Source organism: Trichogramma pretiosum, unplaced genomic scaffold (genome assembly GCF_000599845.2).
Source record: "Trichogramma pretiosum strain Unisexual culture from Peru unplaced genomic scaffold, Tpre_2.0 scaffold123, whole genome shotgun sequence".
Classification (NCBI taxonomy): Eukaryota; Metazoa; Arthropoda; class Insecta; order Hymenoptera; family Trichogrammatidae; genus Trichogramma; species Trichogramma pretiosum.
Genome location: NW_019641684.1, coordinates 234,809 through 248,930, shown reverse-complemented (window position 1 = coordinate 248,930; position 14,122 = coordinate 234,809). Strand labels below are relative to the sequence as shown.

The window sequence follows — 14,122 nt, the reverse complement described above, 5'->3', positions numbered from 1 at the left end:
TGTATAGCCGCTCTTCTGCCCGTCTGTATGTATGTACGTTTACGCGCGTTTACATACGTACGCGGATCCCGTTAAACCAGCGGCCCGCTACTCGACCGCTATATATTATTCTCGACGGCCGCTACTTTCTCTCTTGGCGACTCATTGTGATCGGCCCGTGGCGATAAGCCCCTGCCCAGCTGAGTCAGCCCGACTCTCCAGAATCGACCGAGCGCTCTCGAGCGAGAGTAAGATTTAGCTCACCAATTGCCGATCGACGCTCGGCTATTTATCAGCTATTTCTCCGCGACTATCCGCGCGCGCGCCAAACACAACGACATGCGATTGTCCATCATCATCGAGCTGCTCATCCTCTTCCTCATCATCGCCTTCGCGGTGCAGGCCCGAGTCATAGGTGAGTACCGATCTGCGATCTTGCCGATCCCTTACCGATAATTCCCCCCTTTAATACGTTCGAATTTTGCGCGACTCGCAGGCGACGAGAGCAACGATGCCGTTCGATCGGTGCCTCGTGCCATTTCCAAGGCCGAGCCGCAGCAGCCACAACAACAACAACAACAACAACAGCAGCAGCCCTCGGATACCACCAACAAGTACTGCAAGTGCGCCGAGAGAATTTGTAACTGCTGCCGAGAGTTTCACATTCCTTTGGTCCGATTGGCTGGTCCCGGTGAGTCATCGCACGCTCGTCTCAATTTCACATTTTCACGCCTTTCGTATTCAGACTTTGCATTATTTAAATTATAAAAATACATGTATCTAACGTGCACCCGAAAATTCGATGCGCAGGTTGTGCCTCTCTGCAGTACCTCCAGGACGACAAACTTGCCATGCAGCTCAGCATCGGTGACAACATTTTATCGAGCAACATAATCAATGGTAAAATTTGCGATCCTTTTTGCCATGTTTCACGTAAAATTACAATTTCGAGTTCTGCTTTAACGTAACGATATCGTACTTGGTCGTTTTGCAGGAAAGAGCCCAAAACCTGTTTGCGTGTCGCTGCCAGGAGGTTTTTCCAAATTTTGCGGAAAAATTTATTCCATAAAAAAAGATACCGACAAGCATTTCAAAGCCTGCTTGGGTCTCGAATTAAGGTCGGCGGCGGAGCTCGAAGCTACACTCCGAGTCAGCTGTTTTCGGTAATGGCAAACACTTTCACTTTGATTTACGTCTAACGTAAAAACTTTCATTAGTGACCAATATAACTTTCTGGAGAATTCCAGCAGGATTTTATGTTGATTTTTTTCTTTTCTCTTATTTTTTTAGCTTTGGACCCGATGGCATGAAGCTCCGTCCAGCCGAGCCTTTCCCCGCGATTTCGACCCCGGCGCCAGCCGCGACGTCCGTGGACGACGATTACGACGATATCTTTGGATTTGACGAGGACGAGGAGGACGAGGACGACAACGACGATACAGATTACGACCCGCTCGCCAACGTGCAGAGCGATGACGCAAATCTCAGCTCGGCGGCCAACGATCAGAATCGAGAGCCGGAACAAGATATAGAGGAAGAGGAGGAGGATGACGACGACGACATTCTCGGCTTGGGTGCTCTCTTCGACATATTTACCGGCGAGCAAACGACCGCGAGCACGACCAATAATAAGCCTAAACCTGCGGTACCCTCGATACCCATAGTGACGCCCTTCACGATTCCAATTGTATCCGCACCTACGGCAAGTCCCGCTGGCGATGTCACTGCTGCTGCCTCTGCCAACGACGAGATCCTTGAAATAGCTCCCTCTGGGGATGCAACGAAAAACGGCAAACCTCTGGATGAAAAATTCAACGGCAGCACGGATCTCGACAATAGCGAAAGTATCAATACCGAGGATGAGTCAGCCAGTATTGAATCCGCTCAAGACACCCAAGATGATAGCGACGACGAAGGAAGAGGCTCCAGTAGTACCAATGTCTCCGATGAAAAGGTTCACAGTGACGAAGAAAGTGAAGAACCGCAATCTCCGCATGACAATGTCTCAATTAATTCACAGCTTTCCCAAGAATCTGATGAAAGCGCGACGTCAGATTCGCTACCTGACTCTAATGCCACATAATTTTGACATTTTCGGATTTCAATTTTTTTATATTAAGTCTGTGTAATTACTGTAAATACTATTAGAATTAAATAAGTTAAGTATATCAGTACTGTCAGTACAAATTTAAAAAGTTAAATTTCATTCAAAACAGGTATGCTAAGATCATTTACGACGAACCATTACGTTGTGAATTTAATTTATAATTATTAAAAAATATATCTATGTACACATGTATTATTGAAATCATCCATTGCAAATATCATCATTATTTTTAATTCATCAGTCTTGTTATTTGCCTTTTCGATGTTCCAATCTAGGTCTACCCTTTTTAGCTGCTGGCTTGTCTTTTGTTTTATTAAACATTGGATGAGCTGCTACAATAGAAATTTGAATTAATTTGATTATTTTAATAAATTAACAATAACTAACATAATAGACCACTAACCATCAGTCGGAGCATTTGGCAAATCAATATCGTGGTATTTGAATTTTTTTGAAGGTGTTTCTTCATTTTTAATTGCACTGGGTGGTTCGTCACTGTCTTCAACGTCCGGAGAAATTGGAATAAATTGTAATGATTCTTGATCCTCAATCTCCTCATCGGAGCTACAAAAAGCAGCTACTCGATCGATCGATGCAACATCTACATCTACCTCTTCATCATGGGCCTCTTCCCCTTGAACAATAGATTTGTCTTCGTCACTGAGATCAAACTCACTTTCACGCTCTTCGTACTCAACATTTTCATCGAGTTCTTTGAAATCTGGCGCAAATGCAGACCAATTTTCTACTTGATTTTGAGCCCATATTGAAACCACTCCCGACGATATCGAAGCAATAATGGGCCGTACTGGATGCCACTGAAATCATACCCAAACAATATAAAGTCCATTTAAAACGTTAATAAATTGTATCTGAATTCATGAATTTTATTTGATGAAAATTACCACAACATCGAGCAATAGTTCACCCTTTGTGCCATGAAGAATTTTTTGTAAATTTCCAATACTTTTTTCCCAAATGTACAAGGCATGTTGTCTCGCAGATCCAGCACAAACGTATTCACCGTCCCCCGAAAAGCAGCACTTTTTCCACGTAGTTTTATTGACGAGATCTTGCAGCTTTTGTATTGGTTCTGGTTGACCGTCTTGACCATATGCTAAAACTTCGACACTATCGTAAACTCTGATAACTCTGTCTGCGGTATTTACTAGAAAGCACGAGCCTCTTCTAGCAAATTCAATACTTTTTACAGCAGTATTGCTGGCAGTTCCTTGAGATATTTTGAAAGAAGCTTTGACTGTACACGTATTAGCATCGAGAACTAAGATTCTGCCACGACCGTTACCCGTAAAAATATAATCTCCTCGTCTATTAAACGAAGCAACAATGTTTAAGTCACTCTGCAAAAAATTATTAGTATATCAAAAATTAGTCTTTCCTTTATTGGCCACTAAAATACTTACATCTTGGTCAAGGGGAAGAACTTGATGAGTTCCTTCAATATCAACAATTACTGCAGCATGTCTCATTGGACACACTAAAAACTTTGTTAAATTTCTTGGATGAAATTGAACTTTTAAAATGGGAGTTGGAAATCTGTATTTGCGATCGCATTCTCCAGAAAGAACATTCCACATAGAAACATTATTATCCGTTGAAGCACTTAGTAACTTGTGACCATTTCTTGACCAACTGCATTGAAATGTTTAAATTAATGATAGTTTAAAAATAAGTACTATGCATATGAATTTATGATATACCTCAAAGAACAAACTGGATGTACATGGGCACTGATGATTTTTGCAATACCTCTTGTTAAAAAATCCCATATAACAATTCTTCCATCATTGCAGCCAACAGCAAGTAATGTGCCTCTTTTATTGAATGCGCAAGTGACTGCCAAGGAATTACAGTCCAATGTGCCATCAAATTCCTAAAAATTATGAAACATCAAATGCAACTTTTCACAAAATAAGTTAAACGATTAACGTACCTCTGGATAATTTTGACCAAAAGATTCTGTAACACAAAACCAATTGATTATATTATTTGTTTGAATTTTTTATCAATGTAACCTTAGTAAGATTGATGCTCATGAAACAGTACTGAATAAAGTCAATATAATAAAAATGATATTAGAAAGGTCTCTCACCTAATAGTTCCAAATTCATGACCGCTGAATTAAAGTAAAAACCTTTAATCAAAACTCTGTCTTTGGTAAATTGCGTTTGATATGTGTTGCAAGTATCAAAATATTATTGTCAATTAATTATACAGCTAATCTTCAGGCGTTCAGTGAACTGGGCAAACTACAAAATAAAAGATTTGTAGCATCAAATATATAATGAAAAATGTTTTATCAATAATAATCATTTAAAACTGCTAGTCGAACTGCTTGCCGAGTCAGAGTGACATTTGTGTTTACACTTTTCAATCCTGTGTAAATTTCATCAAAACTCGCATACATACGAGTAACATAGGCAGTTTTCTGATTCCGCGCGTGTGGCAGCACAGTCGCAGCTCTTTGTTGATGCCTATTTCCGAGATGGCCATTAATGAATTCGGAGCAACTAGCATGAAACCCGGCAGCGCAGAGGGGTTCTGCTTATTGCTACCATTATAATATGTATAAATATAAATGTATAAATATATAAAGATCACACAACGCGGAGGTGCTGCCACTTGCGGCTTTTAGATTATCGACCGAATCACCATCATAAACAAAACTACACGTATACATAATAAGAAACATATATATACATAGGTATATATACGTGTTTCACACTGTTCTACGAATTCACAGTACATGCGGAGTGCGGACACGAACCAGTCTACTCTCACTGGTGAAATTTGAAGTACGCAACTCTTACTACGCAGTAAAAGTGTTCAGTACAGGTCAGCCCGTCTGCCCTGACACATCGCGAATAAAATCATATAAAATCGATTTACGTTGATGCAGTCTCGTCAGTGCAGTGATCAGTAATTCACGTCAACTCATTCCACTAATTATTTAAGCTGACAGAAACTGATTTTCATCGCGATACCACAAAATGTCGCTACCTGCAGAAAATTTCAAGGTTTACTTCAAAAATGAAGCTACAGGAAAAGCAGAAATTAGAAAATTCGCTATACCAGCTGATATGTCCAAAAATTTTGAATTCTTTCAAATGAAAGTGTGTGACATTTTTCCGCATTTAAAAAATAAAAAATTGTCATTCTCTTGGAAAGGTATTTTATATTAATTATTTGTATGCATGACTCATTGCATTGCACAGTCGCATGTAAACTAAATTCAACTTGTTAATTTTTTGTTTTTTAGATGACGAGAACGACGAGATACAGATTTCAACTAATGAAGAATATAAACTGGCTTTGAGTGATATGTCAATTTTGCATCAAACTCACAAGCTGTACGTTGTAATAGCCTGCAATGAGACGGTGGACAATGAGTTTGCGGAAAACTCCGCCAAGAATCATGCTACACCATCGATGAATTCGAAAACCCATCACGTTGGAATTTACTGCGACTCGTGCGACAAGAATATTTACGGATTTCGCTACAAATGTCTTCAGTGCCCGGATTACGACTTGTGCAAGGATTGCGAATCTAAATGCCACCATCCAGAGCATTGCATGATTCGAATGCCCGTACCTTTGAACTGGAGATCGCATTACGGAAAACGCTTGACTCATCATTTTAATAAATTTTTGAAAAAGGCAGTAGGTTGTCCTTTCGAAGATTCAATAGATTCTAATAAGAGTCAAACTTTCGACAATGCTACACCTTACAATTGTGACCAAGCTTCATGGTTTAATACATTTCAAACTTATATGAATGATTGGGCAAATTTTAGCAACAAATATGCAGCTTTTGATGATGAGGCGAAAAAAACTAGCAACGCCACCAATGACTCACCTTCATATATTTCCAAAGCTGATTTAGAAAAGCAAAAGGATTTTCTCCAGACAATTGGTGAAAATATTGCCCAATTTTTGGATCCTCTTGGCATTGACGTTGACGTGAAAGTTAAAACTCAACATGAATCAGAGAAAAACAAATCCGAAAATCCAGTTAAAGATGATGCCAAAGCTGAATGCTCAATGACTCCAGATGAACCGAAAGTAGTTGAGGAACCTATGCAAAGCAACAAATCTGAAGCCATTCCATTACCATACATATTAGCATCTGCTCCTCCGAGTTCTTCTAGACCAGAGAAAAAGTCTTCTTGGGAAAACGTTCCAAATGATGAGTGGACTTGGCTGGAGCAAGAAAGTGCTTCTCAAGTTGAACCACCAAAAAAAACTGATGCTTTTGAAACCATTCCTCATTCTCCCGTTGTGGTATGATTATTTATACTGTTTACTTGTGCATCAGTGGCTGTAACTTTGTAGTAATTAATGTTTTCAATTTTTTTTCAGGAAAAGCAAAAAAATGAGCCTGCAGCAAGCAATATTACAAATCGTAGAATTCCCCCACCTCCAAATGATAATGAAGATGAAAAGAAATTGGATCCAAAAATTAGAAATGCACTTGCAGCCATGAAACAGATGGGGTTTTCCAATGAAGGTGGTTGGCTTACAAACTTATTAATCTCTAAAAATGGGGATATAAATAAAGCATTAGATATCTTACAACCTATATAAATATACATGAATATACATCAATATTTAAACATACATATATATAAATGTATATTATTTTATTATGGGGAAATAATAGTGTATTTCACTTTAAATGTTATTGAATAAAGGATCTTTCTTGTCATGACTTAATTAACATAAAATTTTTATTTTTAGAAATAATTTTGTAAAATTTTATTAGCTAGTGCAAATATTTACAAATGCTCTATTAACGTGCAGCCTGATTACCATTGCAAAAGATTACAAATGTTTGCAATATTCCATCAATTTGTAAGGATTGCCACCGGATAACAACTGCAATTCTTTTTGACCATCTGAAGAAAGGTTTCGAATCCACTTGCGGTTTTTATAATATTCTATAACTGTATTGAATTCATCTTCAGTGTAATTTTCTACACTTATAGGTAAAAATGGATCTAGATGATCAAATCCTTCATTGGTGAGTAAGTATCTTGGAAAGTGAGACTCTGCATTTTCCTGAACATTTATTTTTAAATTATTGATTAAAAAATTATCTTTAACAATTTTTTTTATAATTGAAAAAAAAATACAAAAACATATATTACTTGAGTTGCCATTTTATCAACTGTCACAATGACTTGCCCATTGCACCAATCTGACTTGGTGATATCCAAAAAAGCTTCAGTCAAAGATACTTGAGAGGCAGGAACCATTTGTTTATTGTCATTAAATATATTAGTTTGTTGAGAAAATAAAGCATTATATCCATCAATAGCAACTAACACTTTACATTTTCCTAATGTTGAAGCTTGCTTTAATTCTGACATTAGCTTGATTATAACATTTGAGGCAAATTTGATCCTGCTTATTCCAAAGTCTATCATGTCCATCAATGATGAATCTTTTGCAGAATTTTCAGTAGCACTCCATTCATGTGTAGCAGATAATTTGATCTGTTAAAATGATGGTCATATTATTGTGAATATTTATATTAAAGCTTGTAGATTTACAGTATTGTATACAATTGTACAAAATTATATATTAAAGCTTGTAAACTTACATCAGCTTTATTTAAAATATGTTGATTTTGAGTTTTAAAATTTCTTAGCCATGCAGCTGCATGAAGAGGTAAATCAATCTTATTAGTTTTTGTTATTGAATTAGCTGTCTCTTTTGGACCATCAAACCAACTGCGGACTGAAAAAAAATTAACTCATCTTATGCAATTGAATAGATCAAATTTAAAAAAAATTTAATACATACTCCAAGGTACATGAACAATAATTTGTCCTTTAGTATATGCATAATGTAATGTATGGAGCATAGTAGAAGTTTTACCAGTTCCATCCTCTCCATCTATAAGTGAATTATTCAGGAAAATAATACTTTATAGAAAACTTTGTCATTAATAGATTATACACAAAATCATAATATTTTAAAGGATACAAAGAACATATTTGTTGACTGGTTTTGAATAATCTGCTTGATTGAGATAACTTATAATTTCAACTGCAGGTTTTCGTACAAGAATAGAAGCTTCTGCAAAAGTTTTGAATTGTTTCATATACATGGTAATTAACCCTTGACATGTAATCATTTTCAAATCGTTGTTTGGTATTGTGTAGATCCTATTAATATGTTGCATTCCATGATACTCTGGATTGTCTTCTCTTGTTCGAAAAGATTGATGAATGTCTTCATGTACTGGCATTGCCTGAGCTGCTGTACTTGACTGTCTGAGATTAGTCAATTTTAATAACTTTATGAAATTCCCTGTTTTCACAAACGTTTATATTAGTGTGATTTTCTTTATATCAAAAATTTATTTGACTTACTTTGAGACACTGCCATTTTCAAAATACACAATATAAAAACCAAGAATCTAGATTCGTATCTGATCGATACACGTGATTTCAGCAAAGAGAAAAATAACTAATAATATTTTTCAAACACTTTTAAGCAGTACACGAAAACAAGGTTGACTTTTAATACTTCTGATAACAATTGCAATTCTAAAATATTCACAATTGCAACGTGAAAAGTGTGCGATCTGTAATAATCGTCTGCAATATTCGTGTGAACGTCTATAGTTCACACCAGCACACTTCTGTGCACATACTATTTATGGTATTATTACAGTTTCATTCGTTTTGCGGCCGGCAGTGGGAGCAGCGCCAGCGAACAGCAAATTTGCGGAAACCGAATCGCCTTGTGCCGCTGAACCCACGAATAACGCGACTGAGTCACTTGAAACGTGTATCAGTCTCTCTTCTCTAATATACGAATTTTATTTGTTGTAATTCAATCGTCCTGCAAAAATGGCTATGCATGTACCTAAAGCACCGGGCGTAGCCCAAATGTTAAAGGATGGTGTCAGAGTACGTAAACTTAACTAATTATATTGTTTTTCTTCATTTTGATTTGCTAACCTAAAACACGTGATCTTCAGAAAATATTTTAAATAATACTTGATTAAAGTTTTCAACTTTTTTTGTGTGGGACCAAGCTATCATAAATCCTCCAAATATTTACTTGATTGTTATGTTTAATTTTATTCAAAATTATGACAATTTTCAAAACAAAACTAAATCTAGCCATAAATCGGATTTTGCAAGATCCACTATTTATAGATATTTCTTTCCAGAATATATCTTGGTGATACTTTAGAAAATGAAACTGCCATCACCCATTCTTTTTCACTTATAACTTCCCTTGAAAAAATTTCCTTTAGGATCCCGCGAAATTTTTTCAAGGTTTATATTGGCATAATTATATGTATTTTTTGTTACTACTTGTAACAATATGATTTATTTTTAGTTCCATTCTGGATTGGAAGAAGTTGCTTATCGAAATATAGCAGCCTGCAAAACATTTGCACAATCTGTGCGAACAGCTTACGGACCAAATGGAATGAATAAAATGGTCATCAATCATTTAGAAAAGCTTTTTGTTACTAGCGATGCAGCGACTATTATAAAAGAACTGGATGTTGAACACCCAGCAGCTAAATTACTGGTGTTAGCTTCTGAAATGCAAGAAGCAGAAGTTGGTGATGCCACTAATTTTGTTATTATTCTCGGTGGATCTTTATTGGATAATGCTGAAGATTTACTCAGAATGGTTATTATTATTCTTTATTTTATATTGATTTTTATTTTCTATTAGTTTATCTTAAAAAAATTTTATTAACATATCTTATATACAGGGAGTTACTTCTTCAGAAATTATTGAAGGATTTGAAGTAGGTCTTGAAAAAGCATTAGAAGAACTTCCAAATTTGGTCATCTATAAACCTGATGATGTAAGAAATATGGATCAAATTAAAGCTGCTGTCAAAACTGCCATCATGAGTAAACAGTATGGTAATGAAGAATTCATCACTGATCTTGTTTGCAAAGCCTGCATTTCGATTGTACCTTCGAATGCACCTAACAATACAGTATCTTTCAATGTTGATAATGTCAGAGTATGTAAAATTTTGGGCTCTGGACTGTACTCTTCACAGGTAATATTGAAGTGACACCTAAAATTACTGAAACATTATTGAAACGCTCAATCTAATGCTTTATATTATTTTTGAACAGGTTGTTCAAGGAATGGTCTTCAAGAGACAAGTTGAAGGTGATGTGACAAAGGTTTTGAATGCTAAAGTAGCAGTCTATACATGTGCTGTTGACATTAGTCAAACTGAAACAAAGGGTACTGTTTTGATCAAAAGTGCCGACGAATTAATGAACTTTTCGCGGGGCGAAGAATCGTTATTGGAAAATCAAATAAAAGCAATCGCTGATAGTGGAGCTACTGTTGTTGTATCTGGAGGTAAATTCGGAGACATGGCATTATATTATGCTAATAAGTATAATCTTATGGCCGTGCGAATTCCTAGCAAATTTGATTTGAGACGACTTTGTAAAGCTGTAGGAGCAACAGCTCTACCCAAACTAGTGAGTCTTTTAAATTTATTAATATTTGATTAACTAAATCTGGAAGAACTTTTTGAACTTCTTGTGATAATTTTTTAGACTCCACCAACAAAAGAAGAATTGGGATATTGCGATACCGTTCATGTTGATGAGCTTGGAGACACCAACGTTGTTGTGTTCAAGCTTGAAAATCAAGAAAGCCGTATAAGCACGGTTATTATTCGTGGATCTACTGATAATTACATGGATGACATTGAAAGAGCCATCGACGACGGTGTCAATACTTACAAAGCTCTTACTCGCGACGGTCGTTGCGTCCCAGGAGCTGGAGCAACTGAAATCGAATTGGCCACAAAATTAATGTCCTATGCCGAAACCTTACCTGGATTGGAGCAATATGCTGTCAAGAAATTTGCCACAGCTCTGGAAACTTTCCCTAAAACGTTAGCAGAAAACAATGGAATGAAAGCTACTGAAATCATATCGAAATTGTATGCAGCGCATAAGAGTGGCCAAATTAATCATGGATTTGACATTGAAGTAAGCTAAAAATTCAAAATTTAAAAAGTTATTTGGGTCGTTATTACGATTTTTTTACGCCTAATATATTTTAGGGATCTCCGGCTGCCTTGATTGACGCTAAAGAAGCTGGTATTCTTGATCTTTACTTGACCAAATTCTGGGGTCTCAAGTATGCTGTTAATGCAGCTTGCACTATTTTGAAAATTGACCAGATTATTATGGCGAAACGAGCCGGTGGACCAAAACTCAAAAAACCATCAGCTAACAGTGACGACGAATCATAAGATATGTTTATTGATACATTTTTTCCTGAGCCCAGTTTGTTTTCTGAGCACTATAGATTTTTTTACTAAAATAAAAGAATATTAAACATAATTTTACCAAATAAGCGTATAAATTTTATTCTTTTTCAAACATGTACACTGTACAAAAATGTAATAATTAAGAAGAATCTTCGTCCGACGAATCTTCTTCCGCTTCTTGTAACCACGTTATAAATGGAGTTATTTCTTTTCTCAGCTGAATAGCAATTTTCTCTGGACTTTCTGTAATATCAGACGTATTTTCTGCATTAGGAGAATCGGACTTGTATTCTTGCTCATACCAATCCAAAATTACTTGCTCACTTAAAACGTCGTCGTTATACAATAAATGTAATAAATTTTTAAGGTATGGCATTATGTACTTTTTGTTAGAATAAACAAAATCTTCTATTGCCTGTAAACAATCTTCTTGTCCTATTTCAGGCTTTACATAGTTCACCAGTATCGGTTTGAAGTATGTCAAAATTTTTTTTAGCAATTTAAAATAATCTGCCGCTGTTATAGACATTATTTCCTCCTTTTTCATTTTGTAAAAGCGGTAGATGTTTGCACAAGGCAGATGTTTTTCATTTTGTAAAAAAGGGAGAATAAGTATAGCTTTCATAACGTTGTATGAAACTTGATTCAGCGGGATGTCATAAGCAAACCTTGAACAATTAATTTCTATAATTAAAGGTCCACATTCCAATTTATCTTGATAACCTCTGTGTAAACTCTCAATAACTTCCGATAAGAAGTTCTCATCATCATCTTCCAGTATTGCAGTAGGTGTAGAGGCTCTTGTAGAAGATGTATCAGAATGACAATGATCATTGTGAGGATCCTCAAAATCATCATATTTTTCATCATAACTGATTTCCGTGGAAAAAATTTTGTAAATTTCTAAATCTTCAAGTTTCTTCTCTGACAACTGATTGTTTAAAGCTACCTCTAGCACAGTATTCTCATAATTTTCAATTTTGTTCAACATCACATTTGGCATTATGATACAATTTGTTAGTTTTGTTTGAGCGGATATTGTGCAGTTTTCAAATATAATACTATTTTTAATGACACAACTATCACCAATTTTTGCACCAGAAAAAACGAGTGTATTTACAAGAGATACTTTTTTGCCAATAACACAATTAGCACCAATAACTGAAGTGTTAACTGCAGAATTTTCTCCTAATTCACTAGATTCTCCTATAATTGAATCTTTACCGATTGAAGCGCCATTAGATAAAAGTGCAGTATGATGTTTGTATGACATATCAAGCACATTTGTAAAGACATATTCGCGCAAAGATTTAGGACGAGAATCTGGAGCTAAAGGATGACCATGACGTCTCAAAATAAACTTTGTCAACAATCTGTATGCTCTCCAAGATTGAATGGGCAATGCAAAATCTGTGGGTAGAAGTGGCTGCCAATATATTCTAGTATTATAAAGTTCTTCATTAATCAAAATAATTCGAATGAAATCTTCTATTGTCTGCAAAAACAAAAATTCAACAGTTATTTTCAAATTTAATTTAATATAAATAAAATTGATATTTACCTGGAAATCAAAATTGTCTGAAAATAATGAAAGTACTGATTGTGAACATAGGTACACATGAGTATCTACTGCATCAGACTTTATTGTAACCGACTGATTGCTTAAGAAAAATTGAAGAGGCATGTGAAAATTGTTACTTCCAGGCGGATGTTTTATAATTTGAAGCACTTGCTTAGTATTGTCATTGGAGTATAATATATGGCGTTCATGTCTTAATGTAGTATCTTTCAAATTGCCAAAATCTTTTAGAACCATTGTCATGGCAGCATTTTTGTCCTCTCGTTTTTTTGCCTTGTGTACATTCATGAGATCCTTCAAATCAGCATTGGTAAAAGCAGATCCTCTCAACAATATAAAGTCATTTCTGATGCATCCTATGGTATCAATATGCCTCATTGCATCACCAAATGTACGACAGCCATCCGAAAAAATGGGTGTAATTTTAATCCAGTCACCAAACTGTTTCTTCAACGGTTTTAAACACGACTTCACGTAATCGATTTGTCTGCTGAAGTACAAAAAAACTTCCTGCACACCTGAAGTACACAAGGTTTGCAAGGCATATTCTAACATTGGCGTATTAACAACTGGCATTAAGGCATCAGGATAAATGTTATTGGCATAGCTCAAATTGTCGTTGAAATTGTCAGCAATCAAGAGGGCTTGCAGACACTCTTGCCCCTCATAACCTTTCGACTTGGTACCCATTATTCTTCGATATCTATAACAATTTCTCTGCTACCAAGTGTAACGACCGTAAACTTGTATAATCGTTCAAACTTTTTTCTTAATTCTGAAAGCGATTCACATATTAGTAAGTTAGTTTTGTAACTTTTTCATCTTTTAAGCCATACGGCAGCAAGTATTTGTATTTTGATTGTATACCTAGTAACTTACCTTGCCAGAGCAAGTAAGATTTGCTTTAATCAGTCAGATTTCAGACTTCAGTTGCGTTGCGACTTTGCGAGTGCATTTAATTTCGACTGCTACACGATCGACGCGCCGCGTGTTTCAAACTCTCAACTAATATACCAGCGCGCAGTATACATAATACAATGGGCAATGGCAAGCCGCATGGCAGTGACGTCACTATCAGTATAAGCTTGCTCTTCGGAATGCAGACGCTGAGATGGCACTACTACTCGAAAAAAAATGCGCTCCATAT

General features: G+C 36.0%; 6 protein-coding genes across 7 annotated transcripts; 3 read left to right on the top strand and 3 right to left on the bottom strand.

Moving 5' to 3' along the window:
- Window positions 1-282: 282 nt before the first annotated feature.
- Window positions 283-2,148, top strand: LOC106656747 (protein bfr2-like). Its single transcript, XM_023461147.1, has 5 exons — window positions 283-394; window positions 476-670; window positions 790-879; window positions 974-1,142; window positions 1,270-2,148. The coding sequence occupies exons 1-5, from the start codon at window positions 319-321 to the stop codon at window positions 2,060-2,062; spliced, it is 1,323 nt and encodes a 440-aa protein (XP_023316915.1). The 5' UTR covers window positions 283-318; the 3' UTR covers window positions 2,063-2,148.
- Window positions 2,149-2,223: 75 nt separating this feature from the next.
- On the bottom strand, window positions 2,224-4,702 carry LOC106656768 (retinoblastoma-binding protein 5 homolog). Its single transcript, XM_014377915.2, has 7 exons — window positions 4,200-4,702; window positions 4,041-4,066; window positions 3,808-3,980; window positions 3,511-3,739; window positions 2,992-3,447; window positions 2,490-2,904; window positions 2,224-2,418 (listed from the first exon to the last, which is right to left on the bottom strand). The coding sequence occupies exons 1-7, from the start codon at window positions 4,216-4,218 to the stop codon at window positions 2,333-2,335; spliced, it is 1,404 nt and encodes a 467-aa protein (XP_014233401.1). The 5' UTR covers window positions 4,219-4,702; the 3' UTR covers window positions 2,224-2,332.
- A 208-nt stretch (window positions 4,703-4,910) lies between these two features.
- LOC106656767 (sequestosome-1) lies at window positions 4,911-6,820 on the top strand. The gene is made up of 3 exons (XM_014377914.2): window positions 4,911-5,275; window positions 5,367-6,388; window positions 6,467-6,820. Exons 1-3 carry the CDS (start codon window positions 5,098-5,100, stop codon window positions 6,689-6,691), a joined length of 1,425 nt encoding a protein of 474 aa, XP_014233400.1. The 5' UTR covers window positions 4,911-5,097; the 3' UTR covers window positions 6,692-6,820.
- Window positions 6,821-6,837: 17 nt separating this feature from the next.
- On the bottom strand, window positions 6,838-8,710 carry LOC106656769 (28S ribosomal protein S29, mitochondrial). Its single transcript, XM_014377916.2, has 6 exons — window positions 8,485-8,710; window positions 8,096-8,422; window positions 7,913-8,005; window positions 7,710-7,846; window positions 7,255-7,602; window positions 6,838-7,165 (listed from the first exon to the last, which is right to left on the bottom strand). The coding sequence occupies exons 1-6, from the start codon at window positions 8,498-8,500 to the stop codon at window positions 6,929-6,931; spliced, it is 1,158 nt and encodes a 385-aa protein (XP_014233402.1). The 5' UTR covers window positions 8,501-8,710; the 3' UTR covers window positions 6,838-6,928.
- A 148-nt stretch (window positions 8,711-8,858) lies between these two features.
- Window positions 8,859-11,469, top strand: LOC106656765 (T-complex protein 1 subunit theta). The gene is made up of 6 exons (XM_014377913.2): window positions 8,859-9,027; window positions 9,467-9,769; window positions 9,855-10,154; window positions 10,234-10,593; window positions 10,672-11,112; window positions 11,187-11,469. The coding sequence occupies exons 1-6, from the start codon at window positions 8,968-8,970 to the stop codon at window positions 11,376-11,378; spliced, it is 1,656 nt and encodes a 551-aa protein (XP_014233399.1). The 5' UTR covers window positions 8,859-8,967; the 3' UTR covers window positions 11,379-11,469.
- On the bottom strand, window positions 11,470-13,990 carry LOC106656764 (translation initiation factor eIF-2B subunit epsilon-like). Of its 2 annotated transcripts, none has more exons than XM_014377912.2 (3): window positions 13,843-13,990; window positions 12,958-13,750; window positions 11,470-12,891 (listed from the first exon to the last, which is right to left on the bottom strand). In XM_014377912.2, exons 2-3 carry the CDS (start codon window positions 13,663-13,665, stop codon window positions 11,536-11,538), a joined length of 2,064 nt encoding a protein of 687 aa, XP_014233398.1. In that variant the 5' UTR covers window positions 13,666-13,750; window positions 13,843-13,990; the 3' UTR covers window positions 11,470-11,535. The 2 variants fall into 2 exon arrangements, with proteins under 2 accessions (XP_014233398.1, XP_014233397.1); XM_014377911.2 differs by having other exon boundaries at window positions 13,855-13,990.
- Window positions 13,991-14,122: the final 132 nt, after the last annotated feature.

What these genes read in the sequence shown, in the direction of transcription:
- LOC106656768 (XM_014377915.2), bottom strand. An exon ending in CATCCAGTTTGTTCTTTGAG is followed by an intron (nt 3,740 to 3,807) that starts GTATATCATAAA and finishes ATTTCAATGCAG; the next exon opens with TTGGTCAAGAAATGGTCACA. An exon ending in TTCTTCCCCTTGACCAAGAT is followed by an intron (nt 3,448 to 3,510) that starts GTAAGTATTTTA and finishes AATTTTTTGCAG; the next exon opens with AGTGACTTAAACATTGTTGC.
- LOC106656765 (XM_014377913.2), top strand. Translation starts at nt 8,968, where the DNA reads ATGGCTATGCATGTACCTAAAGCACCGGGCGTAGCCCAAATGTTAAAG. An exon ending in CAACAGCTCTACCCAAACTA is followed by an intron (nt 10,594 to 10,671) that starts GTGAGTCTTTTA and finishes ATAATTTTTTAG; the next exon opens with ACTCCACCAACAAAAGAAGA. An exon ending in ATCATGGATTTGACATTGAA is followed by an intron (nt 11,113 to 11,186) that starts GTAAGCTAAAAA and finishes AATATATTTTAG; the next exon opens with GGATCTCCGGCTGCCTTGAT.
- LOC106656769 (XM_014377916.2), bottom strand. An exon ending in TATTGTTCATGTACCTTGGA is followed by an intron (nt 7,847 to 7,912) that starts GTATGTATTAAA and finishes ATTTTTTTTCAG; the next exon opens with TCCGCAGTTGGTTTGATGGT. An exon ending in ATATTTTAAATAAAGCTGAT is followed by an intron (nt 7,603 to 7,709) that starts GTAAGTTTACAA and finishes TCATTTTAACAG; the next exon opens with ATCAAATTATCTGCTACACA.
- LOC106656767 (XM_014377914.2), top strand. Translation starts at nt 5,098, where the DNA reads ATGTCGCTACCTGCAGAAAATTTCAAGGTTTACTTCAAAAATGAAGCT. An exon ending in ATTGTCATTCTCTTGGAAAG is followed by an intron (nt 5,276 to 5,366) that starts GTATTTTATATT and finishes TTTGTTTTTTAG; the next exon opens with ATGACGAGAACGACGAGATA. An exon ending in TTCCTCATTCTCCCGTTGTG is followed by an intron (nt 6,389 to 6,466) that starts GTATGATTATTT and finishes ATTTTTTTTCAG; the next exon opens with GAAAAGCAAAAAAATGAGCC.
- LOC106656747 (XM_023461147.1), top strand. Translation starts at nt 319, where the DNA reads ATGCGATTGTCCATCATCATCGAGCTGCTCATCCTCTTCCTCATCATC. An exon ending in GGTGCAGGCCCGAGTCATAG is followed by an intron (nt 395 to 475) that starts GTGAGTACCGAT and finishes CGCGACTCGCAG; the next exon opens with GCGACGAGAGCAACGATGCC. An exon ending in ATCGAGCAACATAATCAATG is followed by an intron (nt 880 to 973) that starts GTAAAATTTGCG and finishes GTCGTTTTGCAG; the next exon opens with GAAAGAGCCCAAAACCTGTT.
- LOC106656764 (XM_014377912.2), bottom strand. Translation starts at nt 13,665, where the DNA reads ATGGGTACCAAGTCGAAAGGTTATGAGGGGCAAGAGTGTCTGCAAGCC. An exon ending in CAGACAATTTTGATTTCCAG is followed by an intron (nt 12,892 to 12,957) that starts GTAAATATCAAT and finishes TTGTTTTTGCAG; the next exon opens with ACAATAGAAGATTTCATTCG.